Source organism: Mastomys coucha, unplaced genomic scaffold (assembly GCF_008632895.1).
Source record: "Mastomys coucha isolate ucsf_1 unplaced genomic scaffold, UCSF_Mcou_1 pScaffold19, whole genome shotgun sequence".
Taxonomy (NCBI): Eukaryota; Metazoa; Chordata; class Mammalia; order Rodentia; family Muridae; genus Mastomys; species Mastomys coucha.
The window spans coordinates 22,952,476-22,967,684 of NW_022196901.1; the positions used below are offsets into that span (position 1 = coordinate 22,952,476).

Below are 15,209 nucleotides of genomic sequence, written 5' to 3' on the forward strand. Positions count from 1 at the left end.
GAATTAAATCACATTCTTGTTTTCCTTTTGTACCTCAACTCCTCCCAGAGACCCCCCTTCAATACCTACAATACCTTTTTCAGCATATTCTTTAAAATTTATGAAATATTATAACAATAAAAATGAGTATTGTAAAAGTTATTTGATATAAAACAACAATCAATTTAACAGTCTTATGTAGATGCTTGTCTACAGTAATACTGAAAATACATACGTTTTTCTCAATATAAATTTTAAATAACTCCAAACATATTAATTGTATATTTCAAAATAATACATCAATACTAATATTTTCTAAAATGAACATAAATATATAAAGTGTTTTTGTTTGTTTTATATTTACTAGAGCTTAAAATCTTGGCTCTTACTGTAGTAACTTGATACAAGAGTTACAAACGTCAAGCAAAGCATTCATTGTTGTTCTCTTACAAAACCCCTCCCAATTTAATTGTCTACATTTCTTTTGGGTATATAAATACTTCTGAAATATGTAAGCTGTTCTGAAAACCATAGTATAGTGTAAAAATATGAAATAAACAATACTACTAATAGAGAGGATGAGATAGGAGAAGCAAGATCTCAAGACCATTATGTTGTACACAGCAAGACATTGTCACGAACAAACAAGCTGAAAGTGTATATAGAGTGTACAATGTTGGACCTATTTCTCCAATTACCAAATTAGAGAGAGCATTGTATGACAGTCAACAAATTTCTAATTCCTCATATTTTTGGATTTCAATCAATTAGGGTATTTTGGTAATATTAATTTTCATATTAAGATATTAAGAAAAAGTAATTGTCACTTTCTGTTGTTTTTGTTGTAAGAGGTGGAATTGGGTTTGTGTGGATTTGTTGAAAGATTACTTTCTTGCTTCTTCTAGGGTGTAGTTTTGCTCCTTATGTTGATGTTTTCCATTTATTATCCTTTGTAGGGCTGGATTTGTGGAAAGATATTGTGTAAATTTTGTTTTGTCATGGAATATCTTGTTTTCTCCATCTAAGGTAATTGAGAGTTTTGCTGGGTATAGTAGCCTGGGCTGGCATTTATGTTCTTGTAGGGTCTGTATGACATCTGCCCAGGATCTTCTAGCTTTCATAGTCTCTAGTGAGAAGTCTGGTGTAATTCTGATAGGCCTGCCTTTATAGGTTACTTGACCTTTTTCCCTTACTGCTTTTAGAATTCTTTGTTTAGTGCATTTGGTGTTTTGATTATTATGTGTCGGGAGGAATTTCTTTTCTGGTCCAGTCTATTTGGAATTCTATAGGCTTCTTGTATGTTCATGGGCATTTCTTTCTTTAGGTTAGGAAAGTTTTCTTCTATAATTTTGTTGAAGATATTTACTGGCCCATTACCTTGGGAGTCTTCACTCTCTTCTATACCTATTATCCTTAGGTTTGGTCTTCTCATTACGTCCTGGATTTCCTGGATGTTTTGGGTTAGTAGGTTTTTGATTTTTGCATTTTCTTTGACTGTTGTGTCAATGTTTTCTATGGTGTCTTCTGTCCCTGAGATTCTCTCTTCTATCTCTTGTATTCTATTGGTGATGCTTGCATCTATGACTCCTGATTTCTTTCCTAGGTTTTGTATCTCTAGGGTTGTCTCTCTTTCTGATTTCTTTATCGTTTCTATTTCCATTTTTAGACTCTGGATGGTTTTTCTCATTTTCTTCATCTGTTTGTGTTTTTCTGTAGTTCTTTAAGGGATTTTTGTGTTTCCTCTTGAAGGGCTTCTCTTTACATGTGTTCTTCTGTACTTCTTTGAGGGTGCTATTTATGTCTTTCTTAAAGTCCTGTATCATCATCATGAGAAGTGATTTTATATATGAATCTTGCTTTTCCGGTGTGATGACACCATCACAGGACTTGCAATGGTAGGAGTATTGGGTTCTGATGATGCCAAGTAACCTTTGTTTATGTTGCTTATATTCTTATGCTTGCCCCGCATCATCCGGTTATCTCTACTGCTACCTGTTCTTGCTAAATCTGACTGGAGCCTGTCTTCCTGTGATCCTGATTGTGTCAGAACTCCTCAGAGTCAAGCTGTCTCTGTGATCCTGTGATTCTGGGATCCTGTGACTCTGGGCTTGTTAGAGCACCGGGAGTGGAGATTCCTCTGGGTGTTTTGGGAATGACTGTAGAGTTTGTACCCAAGGTCTGCTCAGGGCACCCGCCGGCCCAGAGAGACTGGGCTGGCAGAGTTCCTGTGTATCTGGGTCCTTCTGGTCCCAGTTACTCCTGGTGTTGGGACAGATGTTGTGTCCTCCTCCTTAATGCTGCAACCCTTTAATAATCATGCTGTGGTGATTCCCAGCATAAAATTATTTTTGTTGCTACTTTATAACTGTAATTTTGCTACTGTTATGAATCATAATGTAAATATCTGATGGTCTTAGGCGATCTCTATGAAAAGACTATTTGACCCCTAAAGGGGTTTTGATTCACACACTGAGAACCTCTGTCCTAGAATACTACAGCAGTGTTTTTCATGTACAGGTATATAATACCTAGGTTGCTGATTCTTGTGTAGGGGTGTGGTCAGGTTGGAGGCAAGGTGTACTGAGAATTTTGGTTTCTTTAAAAATGCAGAAATATTATATAGGAATATGTTTTGTTCTAATTGAAGTTATGGGATATGAGCTTCTTTAGATTGTCCACAGTAGGTGACTATGACTTACCTCATTCTATAGCAGGCACAAGATTTTGCCAGCTGCAGATAGTTTTTGCCATTGTATGACTTTGGAATTCTGGGGAATTGAAAGGGTATATAAATGCTAGAGCCTCAAGAGGGGCTGCTGCTCCTCTTCCTCCTCCTCCTCCTTCTTCCCCTCCCCTCTCCTTCCCTCGACTCCCCTTCCCTTTCCTCCTCATCTCTTTCTCCCTCTCTCTCTCTCTCTCTCTCTCTCTCTCTCTCTCTCTCTCTCTCTCTCTCTCTCTCTCTCTCTCTCTCTCTCTCTCTCTCCTTGCTCTCCCCTTTCCCCCATGCTGCTGCTGATTGCTGTTGAGGTTTGTCAAGTGGTCACACACTGATAGTGAGGATCAAACTTGCCTCTAATCAGCAGAAAGTAGTGTAACAATATCAATGCCCCTTTCCCCTCTAGCCTTCTTTCTTACCTAGTGTTGTGGGATTGGAAGGGTGGAATAGGGGTGGAGAAGGTGGTTAAAAAAAAAAAAACCCATAAAGTAGCCAAAAGTCTGGGTACAGTGGGTGTAATAGTTAGGGTTCTCTAGAGTCACAGAACTTAAGGAATGTCTCTACATATTAAGGGACTTTATTGTGATGACTTACAATTCGTAGTCCAACTAACCCAACAATGGGCAGCCACGGATGGGAAGTCCAGAAATCTCGTAGTTGCTCAGTTCCACTAGGCTATTTGTTTGAACTTATCTTCTATAGAAGTAGGTTCTAACAAATGTGCTGGCAAGTAAGTGCAAGCAGTCGAAGAGTGAGCCTTCCTTCTTCCAAAGTCCTTAAGGAGGCCTCCAGCAGAAGGTGTGGCCCAGATTAAAGGTGTGTACCACTACTCCTGGATCTGAGACTTGTCCCAGCTGACCTTGAACTCAAAGATCTCCTTGCCTCAGTCTGCCAGGATTAAAGACGTGTACTACCTTGCCTGAGCCTAAATTTTTCATGGCCACTATGCCTCAAGATCTCCATGTCAAGATACAGGTCAGAAAATTGTGTTTTCAAGCCTCAAGATCAGGACCACAGGTGTGCCGTCCAATTGTAGTTCATTCCAGATGTAGTCAAATTGACAACCAGGAATAGCCACTACAGTGAGGTTTTCCAGCATGGATATGCAGTCATTTTTAGATCATTGAATAGATGAGACTAAACTACATTTCTGTGCTGATACTGAGGACTGAACCCCAGGTCTTACATTTGCTGGTTAAGGAGTCTACTGCTGAGCTATGCCCCCAGCCCTTGTACAGTTGTACAGGCTTTGAGAAACCATGCGTGGGATGCCACAGACTTTGTCTGTACAAGAACAGACAATCACCCTTGCTTCTCTCTGGTCAGCCCTTTATACGTCTGTTTTCTCATCACCTCACCTGGCAACCTCTGATTGGCTTTTCCATTTCTACAGTTTTACCTTTTCTAGAAGGTATATAAACATGTATGCTCAGCCTTCTGAATGTATAGCAAAATGCATTTAAAACCCATCCTTGCTGCTGTGTGAGTCAACAGTTCAATCGTTATTTCTGAGTTGTACTTTTCATGACAAGAACTTACCAATTCATCCAGTCGCCCACTGGAGGAGGATCATTATTTCTGACACAGATAAGCCTGCTATGAGCATTGACATGAAAGTTATAAACACACAGGTTTTTCTGTGGACACACATCTTTAGTTCACTTGGGTAAATACCTCATGGGTTATATAATAAGTGTACTTTAAAATATTATTGTGTGTGTATGCCCTGGCAGTGCATGGAGGTCAGAGAACAAGCTGTGTAAGTCAGTTTTTCCTTTTGTTCTCTTCCTTCCTTCCTCCCTCCCTCCCTTTCTTCCTTCCTCTCTTCCTACTCTGTGGGCTCTGGGAATTAAACTCAGGTTGTCAGGTTCAGTGCATTTACCTGCTGGGCCATCTCACTGACTAGATCCGTGTACTTTTACTTTTTACAGAAACGGCTAGGCTTTCCCCAAAGCATCTGTATACATTTTGCACATTCATTAGGGTGGTTTATTTTGGATTTAGGTTTCATGGGGCACAACCCAACCCGGTAGGGGGGAGCATCGTGGCATGAGTGGTTCAATGGAAGCTTGCTGTACAACTTATTCATACCTTGGCTGATTAGAAAGTAGAGTCTGGACAAGGATGTTGTATAACCTTCGAAGGCCTTCCCTAGTGTTCTACTTCTGCCAATCAGGTTTCAACTTTAAAGGTTCCACTGCCTTGAAAGAGCACCTTCAGATGGGAACAAGTGTTTAAACACATAGACCAATGGGGCACATTTCACATGCAAATCACAATACTAGTTTCTCTGTGCCCAGATGGTTCCCAATTCCTCTAGTGGTACACTGTATGTGAAATGTGGGTTGGTTTGTTGGTAGTTATTCCCTTTGTCCACTCTTCCTGCTACATTCTTGAATCAGGCCCACATGACTCCCAGCTGAATTCATCAGTTATTTGCACTTGGCTTTCCCTTTCATTTTTTAGTTTTCTTGAGGCAGGGGGTAGCTGTGAATTCCTGGCTGGCCATGCACTTGAAGCCTTCTTCCTTTCTGCCTCCCAAATGCTTCTATTACAGGTGTGTGTTACTCTGCCCACATGCCCCGTCTTTGACACTTCCTGAGCCCCACCCCACCCCTTACCCATTTGGTATTTGTTACTTCCAGAGAGGAGAGGAAAGTGGGGTCCACCGATGATGGGTTAGGCCTCAATACTAGGCAGCTAGCCCCTGCATCTTGTGGTGGTTGAGCTTTCTAATATTCCTACTTCAGTTATTGTGCTGGACTAGCATGTGCTTCTGTCTGTATTTTTCTCTTCCCACAGTGGAACTGATTTTCCTCATTGTCCTGTGGCTTTAGTTTTTGCTCCTCCCATGAAGATTTAGAGTCTTCTCAGAAGGATGAAAAGGGAGATGTGGGTGATTTTCTTTAAGTGAAAATCAGTTAGTACAGTGATGGGCAGTCTCTGGATTCTCCTGACCTTTCATGAGCTCATGGAGAAGCCTACAAGGGAGCCAGTGTTTCTACTCTATGGCTAGGGGCTCCAAACTCACCATATTTCACACATGGCATTTTCAAGTTCATTAACCATTACAGCCATTTTGGTTGACTCGTATTCCAGTTCATATTATAGGCAAGTGAGTGACTACCCTTGACAAAGTCCTAACCCTTTAGAGGTGTCTTACCCCAGATTTCCATTTACCTGGTTGCTTTGAGATCTTGATCTCTTGGGTCAAGGGAACTGCACATTTTCTCAATTGTAAGCTTGGGAATGATGTTATTCTGAACTGTGTACATTTCTGACATAGAAAATGTGTGTGAGTATGTTCAAGTGTGTAGGTGCACTCAGAGTCCAGAAAAGGGCATTAGATCCCCTGGAGCTAGAGTTATACTTGGTTTTGAAGCTCCCTGACATGGTCCTCTGCAAATGCAGCATATGCTTTTAACCACCAAGCCATCTCTCTAACTCCATGTTTTGGTTGAATGTATGACTATGTGAACTCTGAGTAGGTATCTGTCCCCACCTTTATGTTTATTATGCAAAAGTCACAACAATCAAAATCAAGCAGTTATCTGTCATATTCCACCTCTCTGATGCTGTGGCCTTCCTATTTTCACAAGTTGTCCCACTGATATTCCTCACTCTGGGAGAGCCATTTCAGTCATGGGCTGTACTTGGTGGCCACAACTGTTCTTTAGCCAGGAATTCCACCTACCTGTTTTCCCTAGACTCATAAATGTGATGCTTTTGAAGATTACAAAACTGCATAAACATCTTTCAGTAGGAGTTTCTCCATAATTAACTCAGATAGACTTTTTTTTTTTTTTTTTTTTTTTTTTTTTACATATGAAAAGATTTATTTGAGTCTATGATTCCAGAGGGAGAGTTCATAATGGAAGGAAAGACATGACAGCAGGCACCTGGGGCAGGCAGGTACTGTCTCTTCAACAGGAAAATGTAAATGCAGAAAGCATCTCTCCGTGGAGAACTGATTGATCACTGAATTCCATTTCTTTCTCCTGTTAGAAGACTACTTTCTTAAGGCCATAGCTATGTTAGAGCATGAGATGTGAGTCAAGACAGACAGAGTTGAAATCCTGACTCATTTGTTATAAGTGCAGATTCAGTGGCTTTTGACGAGTAATTTAATCTTCATGTGCTATAGTTGAGATACATGTCTTTTCATGTGCAATATGTTATAAAGTATTATGAAGTAATTTTATCATTGTATATACTTTTGAGAGGTCTTTCTCAAGACCAGCACTGAAATTATCTTGAAAAAATTCTGAGTTGGGCATTTCATTCTGAACAATGTAAAAATTAGGAAAAGGTGATAAGGGGTTCTAGCAGTTTAGTGTTTTCTGACATAAATCAATAAGGCTGACATTAGTCAATAAGGCTCCATGCCAGGCTTACTTTTATTGGGCAATGACTTCATGAGGATAAATGAAGATTTTTAAAAACGGAAATTGTTTTCTTCTGTTTCTTAAATGAACTACCTATAAAGTAGGGATTTTTATCTTCTCCAACATTTTATAGGGGAAAAATTTCAATCACCTAGAAGTTGAATTTCACAGGAGACATTCTTTCAACTCTCTCTGACCTCCCGGGAACGTCGACGCCCGCGTCTGGGCTTCTCACTGCGAGGTGACCAGCTTCCAGGCCGGGTCTCCCCAAGGGCCTACCTGCGCGGCTCCCCGGCCTTCCCAGCTCACTTTTGTCCAAAGCCTCTTCTTCTAAGGCGTAGGCTTGGGGGCTTGCTTTAGGATGCTCAGAGTCAGTCTCTAGTCCCATCCCCGCGCTCTGTCCCACCGCAACGCACCTCCTCTCCTTTCCCTAGACCCTGGTCGCTACGGTTTCCGCCAGCTAGCGCGAACGCGAGTGCGCGTGCGTCAAGGCAGCGTTCGCGCGCCTCAAGCCTGGCGGCGTGGAAGCCGGACTCGGCCGTTACCGTCTCCGGCCGCGCTTCAGCTCCGCTTGCGACGGCGGCTCAGCCGTCGTAAAGCGCAGCCGCGCCGACCGCTGCAAGGCGATTTATGACAGCCTCCGGTTCGACTTACGGCGTGCGGCCGTCCACACTCCTCCCGCCTGGAGTCTCGGCCTTCTCGCCCGGCCGAGGCTGTCTCTGTGACCCGCTCTTTGTAGCGCGCGTCGCCGGGCACTCGCTGGCGGTCAGGCTCCAGGGACCTTGGGCGTCTGCCCGCCGCCGTCTGGCTTTTCCGTCCGCCTTCCTCCCGGCGTGCACCGCGGCGCGGCCATGTTGCCGTAGTGTTGTTTTCTTCCTGCGGAGGCGAGGGTCCGCTGCGGACCGCGACGCGCGGGCCTCGCCTCTGCTCGCTCGCGGGCGCCGGCCCTCGCCGCTCCCCCGCCTCCCCGGCCCGCACCAGAGCCGTCGGCCCGCCAGGGGCTCGGGGGACGGCTGAAGGCCGGGCCCGGGGACCACCATGGCGGCCGCCCTGGGCGCGGGCGGAGGAGCAGGCGCTGGAGGTATGTGGGCCGCGGCGGGGGCCGTAGACCGGGCAGCCTTAATGTAGGGCCTTCGTGCTGTCCCGCCACAGCCGGAGCCGCCCCGGCCCTGCTGGCGCCGTTCCGGCCAGGAGCGCGGAGCGTTAGGCCCGAGGCGGCGCCGCGAGGTCGGCGGCGGCCCCGGGACGGGGTCGGGGGTCGGGCGGCCCTAGAGACTTCCAGTTTTCCTGGAAGATTCGCCGTGGGCAGCGACAAGCAGCCCACTCAACGTTAGAAGAATTTCGCGGTTTATTAGAGAGCTTTAAATAAACCTATTATCATCTAAGGAAAACCTGTGTTTGACAGTGGTGCTTGAAAGGGATGAAGGCCCGTGTACAAAGGGTTAGTTACCGAACCAGTTGCTTGGGTATTTTCATTTTGCAATCGTAAACGATATGGAAAAACTAACCAGTTATAAGTAAAACTACGTTTTGTTGAATGAGGGCGTTTTAAAAGATGTGGAACAATGAAAAATGACGTTTCAGGACTTGGATAAAAGACTCATGGTAAAATGTGGACAACAAAAGCATTTGCCAGCTAGTTATGGCTATAGACACTTGAACAATTCTACATATTCCAGAGGTGTTTTGTGATGCTTACAGATGTGGGGTGGGCATGTTCAACAACGCTGCTGAAGAATTCTGACCTCAATACCACAATGTTTGTATGATAAAATGCAAAAGCAAAACGGCAGAGGCTACATCCAGAATGCCATTTCTGGCAGGATGTGGTATGGTATATGTCACTGCCAGCTTACATAGATGATTTTTTTTAACATTCAGATTCGAGGCTTTCTAGTTAAATAAAATACATTTTACCTGCTTTACTTGATTAGAGAAGATAAAAACTTGAGTTTTATATGTGAGTCTCAGTGTTATGGGAATCCTTGGGTCAAAGCTGTTTTTCAAGGGTGAAGATGGTATTTTCTTTTTCTATTTCTTTCTTACTAGTGTGAACTGGGATTTTCCAGAGGCTGTGTAGCACGTGAAGACTTGACATTGATGGCTTGGAGACTGTGTGCTTTTATGACCTTTTAAGTTTCTTATTTAAAACTTTAAAAAATAGTAAAAACTGATAAATATCCACACAAATAAAATGTGAGGGCTGTATATTTGTTTTTAGCCAGAAAGTTTGAGGGTTATAATTTTAGAGGGCCAGGTTGGCTTTTTGGAAGTTTGGAAGTTCCTTCCATCCTGTCAGCATTCCCATGGCTTAGATTCAATCAGAGCGCCTTGGGAAAGTAGGCAAGTTCTTTTGAATATTCACCCGGGTACCCAGCAGCTCTGCAGTCCTGGAACTGTTTGAGCACCTCACCTCATGTGCAGTGCAGTATTCCTGCCTTATGGGTCTGTGTTGTTAAAGTATCTTTTATACTCCTATTGGTAATTGTCATCTCTGAGGCTTACTGCCTCCTTTGCCCAGTCCTGGAAGCTTCTAGCCTCTGCACAGTCTAGGATGAGACTTACTGCTGAGTAAGTTCACCCTTTCTAGTTCTTTCTGAATCTGGCTGGTTCAACTTAGCTGTTGTGGTTCAAACTCTTCTCAGTCTGACTTCTCTGGGCTTCTCTTGAGTTGCTCGGCTTGGCCTCAGACTAACTCTAGCAACCTCTTAATCTTCTGGCTCCTTCTCATTCTCTGGCTTGTTCTCTCTTCAACCTGTCTTTGTAAAACTCTCCCAGTAAAACTGCCTATTGGTCATAGCCTATTCTGTCAAATCTTTCACTCATTGTCTGCCACTCAACTATACATCCCATTCAAACATTGGTGATTTCTACAAACTAACTTTACCTTCCTTGTTTGGGACTAAAAGTGTATGCTAAGGACATGTCTGTATTCCAGCAGAGGGATTAAAGGTGTGTGCTAAGGGCTGAGATACAACACAACTAGAAACTTTTTTTTTCTTCAGTAAGTAATACAATCTTGGGGTTCACTGTGTGGTCATATATCCTGTAACTGTCTCCTGATTCAGCATGTCCAGGCTCCTGAGGGAGGAGGCCTTACTAGAGAAATCATTGGCTTCTATTTATCTGTTTGCTACCTCAGTGCCTCCCTCTCCATCTAGTAACACTCTTGTTTTCTCTTGAACAATTATCTTAATCTGTAAATTCTTTTTTAAGTCCTATGAGGACAAGCATGCCTGCCTGCAATGCCATGTACCCCAAGTTCCTGACCTTGTACATGTGTTCAGCATATACTTGATAAATGAGTTAGAGGTTGAAATATTTCATTTAAAAGAAAACAGTGCCCTTTCTCTTGTCCATTAGATCTGTAATGTTTGCTGTAGAACCAACAAAACCATTCCACTGGAAATACTTACATTGCAGGTAATACCTTCTTTATAGATTGCTTACTTGACACCTTAGTTTAGCATATCAGCTAGCACAGTGGCTTTCAGAGTTTTATAGTTAGATCTCACACTAACATTGTGATTTAGTACTACACAAATTTCATGGATAGTTCTAGTGTGTACCATGCCAAATTTTGACTTCTGCTTCATTACATTAAAAGGCTGCTGTGTACCTGGCCTGGGTTTAGAATCCCAGCACTTGGGAAATTGATGTGTAAAGCTTGTGAGTTTGAGGCCACCTGGGCCTTTACCTCCTTCCCCAACAAAGTCTGGTTGTGGCCTAATCTAACTGCATTGTTAAACTAAACCTATTAAATGCCCCAGAACTGTCAGTTTAAAATTATCTCAGTATTGCAAGGGGTTGGTGTTTGAGGGTCGGGATTGGTAGTGGTGGTTGTAGTAGTATAATGTTTTCAATGTCTAGAATGTAACCAGAAAGTAATAGAATCATTAGGTGGCCAAAATAGATAATCACAGAGGTACAATTATGTTGGTGTGAAACTTTGCTAATAGGAATGAAGCATGCCCATAACTTTGGATAGTAGCTGTTGCCAAGTAAGGGTGGGAGAAGCATGGGGCCCTTGCTGGTAAACAAGAATATTGCACTTGGACATTGGACATTGGAGATTAGCATAAATGCAAAAGTCAGTCTTTAACGACACATTGTAGAGCAAATAATAAATTTGAAGGTCTAGTGCTTGCTTTGCAGTATAAAATGAAAAGTCAGAACATAAATTTTAGCAAAAACCCTCCAAGCTGATTTGTATGTTAAGACCTAAACAAAACAGCTCATGAACTGGGTTAGGATTCATGCCTTGTCTCACAATTTAAAAGTAATCTTGGACCTTAGATAAATACACTGGTTTTGTGTTTGTTTGTTTGGTTCTTTTGCTTGTTTGTTTGTTTGTTTGTTTTCAAGACAGGGTTTCTCTGTATAGCCCTGGCTGTCCTGGAACTCACTCTGTAGACCAGGCTGGGCCTCAAACTCAGAAATCCACCTGCCTCTGCTTCCCAAGTGCTGGGATTAAAGGCATGTGCCACCACCGCCCAGCAATACACTGGTTTTATAGGTGAGGAAAATAAAATAAAAGATTTTTTTTCTTGGATTAATCTTACTGAAGAAAAAGATTAAAAAATTTTAGATATACCTAATAGTAAAAAGAATGAGCCCACTGTCAACATTTATCAGCATTTCGATGTTGCTTAGCTCATGGATTAGGTTTTTGTTTTTATTGTTTTGGGGCTGTGTTTTTGTCAGTTTAATGTTACCTCAGTGGCTAGACAGGTTTGTTTCTACTGTATCTAGCAAGTTAAAATAAATTTTACAGTGACTATAAGGTATGTTTGTGACACCCTGAATGTGTGTAAATGTGTGTCCATGTATCACTCTTCATCTTTTGGAGACTTTAGGATCTCATTGAGCATGCAATTCATCCATTTGAGCTAGGCTGTCAGGCCCCGACTCTTCCTTCTCCCATCTTTTAGCATAGGAGTAATGGACTCAAAAGCTTCTGGTCCAGTTTTTTATGTGGGTACTGGGAATTTGAACAAGGTCTTTATGCTTGTGTGGCAGGCCTTCATTAACTGAGACATCTTCTCAGTCCTCGTGTGTAGTTTTTTTAGATAGGGAAAGATCTGTTGTATATATAACCACCTTGGAAGGTACTCCTGTGCGTGCTTGTACATACACAGATAACTGTATTTTTAATAGTGTGAATAGAATTTATATCATTCTGGGTTTGCTTGTTAACTTGAGAACCATTTCTTTTCTGTGTCTGTAGGTTAGAGATACATCCACCTACTATTAGTATTTCATGAGCATCTTCATTTATTTTTCTTTTTCACTGTAGGGTCTTGCTTGTGCTAATGTCTCAAGATGGATACCTTTAAGATTGGGCTCACTGAGGCATATATATGGAGAGTTTGGGTAGTTACTTTCTAGTCATCCTCAACACTTAGGACCATACTGTTAGTCTATCGATCAAATATTCCCCTTCTCTTTTAAATGAGTATGGATTTTTGCTAATGTATATGGGACAAGTAGCTTTAGTGCTGTATTTTATACTACTTATAGTACTCAAATGAATCTTTATGTGCCTTGTAATTATGTGTTCATGCATTTACTTTTTAAAAATTGGGCAGCAAATATATTTCTTGTTTCTAAGTTCTTGTTTTGATGATGAAAGCCCTTTGGCCTTCTCTGTGACCTTGTTTTAAACTCATTGTAGCAGTTTTAACCTTACCTTGTGACATGTATCTGTTCTTGAACATTTTCCTCTCTTAGACTTCTCCATGTCATTTCCTCCTTCCTTTTCGTATGCCTTTGTATAACCCAAAAGGCCTTGTTTTGGATATGGTATGAACTTGGGCCTTCTGTGGTTCCATGTACTGAAGTTCCCATCCTTCTGTTATATAGGGTTTCTAGTTAGTAGCTTTTAAGTATTATGGCTTATTAGCATGTCATATGCACATGTTCTTACAACACGGCATGTGCTTTCCAGAATGCTTTTTGATTAATCCGGTGCTTTAAAAACAATGAACGTTATAATCACCATCCAGGAGTGTACAGAATTCTGTTGGTATTGTGACTTGGATTTTGATAGATTTGTTAACATAATTTCTGCAAGGTGGGTTTTTTTTTAAAAGATGTATTTATTTGATATATGAGTACACTATTGCTGTCTTCAGACACACCAGAAGAGGGCATCAAAACCATTACAGATGGTTGTCAGCCACCCTGTGGTTGCTGAAAATTGAACTCAGGACTTCTTGAAGAGCAGGCAGTGATTTTAACCACTGAGCCATCTCCGTGGCCCCTTGTTTTTCTATCTAATAGTTGGCATATTATTGTTTCAGGTAGTATAGTTTTTTTTTTTTTTTAAACAATGGGTTATTTTTTAAAAAGGTTTATTTTATGTGTATGAGTACACTGTGGTAGTCTTCAGACACACCAGAAGAGGGCATTGGATCTCATTATACATGATCGTGAACCACCATGTGGTTGCTGGGAATTGAGCTCAGGACATCTGGAAGAGCAGTCAGTGCTCTAAACCACTGAGATATCTTCAGCCTTATGTTTTTGTTTTTGTTTTTAAAGATGTATGTATGTATGTATGTATGTATATATGTATGTATAAGAATGTTCTATTTACATGTATGCCTGCATGACAGAGAGGGCATTAGATCCCATTATAGATAGTTGTGGGCCACCATGTGGTTGCTGGGAATTGAACTCTTAACCACTGAGCCACTCTAGCCCTAGTTTGTCTTTTTTCAGCCTTTACATTCTCAAATTTCTTAGTGTTTTATAATACAAAAGGTCCCCTGATGCCTTTGTGTATTACAGGGTTTCTGTTGTTGTGATAAAACATCTTGACTGAAAGCAATTTGGGGAGGAAAGGGTCTATCTATTTTAGTTTATACTTTCACATCAATGTCCATCAGTCAGGGCAAAGTAGGAACTGATGTCTTGGAAGAATGCTGCTTATTAGCTTGCTCCCCATGACTTGCTCAGTTTGCTTTCTTGGACCACTACTACCCCAATAGACTGGGCCTTCCCACACCAAATATCAATCAAGAAGATGCTCTGTATACTTGCCTACAGGTCAGGTCAGTCTACTGAAGATTTTTTTCTCAAATATGTTCCTTCTTCCCAGATGACCCTCTCGTGTGTCAAATTGGCAGAACGCTAACCAGGACACTTTGGTAGTTGAGATACTTACAACTAGTTTGGATTCTGGTTTTAATAGTTTAGAGGTTTAGATTTTTCTAGTTATATAGTTGTACCTGTTGTATCTTCATCTGTGTGTCTCTATTTTGTAAGTCAGGTACTTGAAAGTATTGACTGTCCCTCCAATACCAAGTCTAGTGCAGCGGGTAGTGAGAGATGTCCTGATCTCTCTGTCTTGGTTTACAGTTTAGTGGCTGATTTTTAAATGTCTTAACTTGAGTGTGACATTTGCTATATAGGTTATTGATAGTATTTGAATCAAATACTTCTGTGGTTGCAGAGGTAATCATGGATCTCCTTTTTCCAGTTTCTTAACACACTGTCATGTTAATAGATTCTCAGTGTTGAATAAACCGTGCATTCCTGGGTTCAATACCTCCTTCATTTATAAATGTGTTCTTTGTTTTGCCCATAATTTTCTTGCTCTATATGCTTTGTTAAAGAAAGAAAACATCTATATGCCCTGTTAAGGAGAGAAACCTCCCTCCCCCCAATACCAGGTTTCATTTTAGGTTTTTAATCTGAGATTACAGAGGTTGTTTCAATTGTCTTTGCATGTGAATATACATGAGCTGTATAGCTTCTCTCTTAGAGGAAGTTCTGGGGAGTTTGGAAAGTATTAAGTGTTAGAAGAATGCTCCACTGTGAAACTACACATGGGTTTAAAGTTCTTTCTATTTCTTCTATCATTGTACCTTTTAAAGGCTTTTTAAAAATTGAAATGTCAGCCGGGCAGTGGTGGCCCACACCTTTAGCAGAGGCAGAAAGATTTCTAAGTTCGAGGTCAGCGTGGTCTACAGAGTGAGTTCCAGGACAGCCAGGGCTACACAGAGAAACCCTGTCTCAAAAAACAAAAAACAAACAACAAAAAAAATTGAAATGTCAGCTTTAATGTACATGTGCCTACTCAGCACAGGTAGGAAGTTCACTACAGACCTGAGTGTGGATACCAC

The 15,209-nt window shown here is 41.6% G+C and overlaps 1 protein-coding gene across 5 annotated transcripts in view; it reads left to right on the forward strand.

Annotated features, from left to right (window-relative positions):
• Positions 1 to 7,620: 7,620 nt before the first annotated feature.
• The window catches only part of Rbm33 (RNA binding motif protein 33), a 101,260-nt gene continuing 93,671 nt past the window's right edge, over positions 7,621 to 15,209 (forward strand). For 4 of the 5 annotated variants that reach the window (XM_031380251.1, XM_031380252.1, XM_031380253.1 and 1 more), the window contains exon 1: positions 7,621 to 8,161. In XM_031380251.1, the coding sequence (XP_031236111.1) occupies positions 8,119 to 8,161 (43 nt within the window). In that variant the 5' untranslated portion in view covers positions 7,621 to 8,118. The remainder of the gene's footprint in view (positions 8,162 to 15,209) is intronic. The other variant, XM_031380255.1, reaches the window with a different exon arrangement.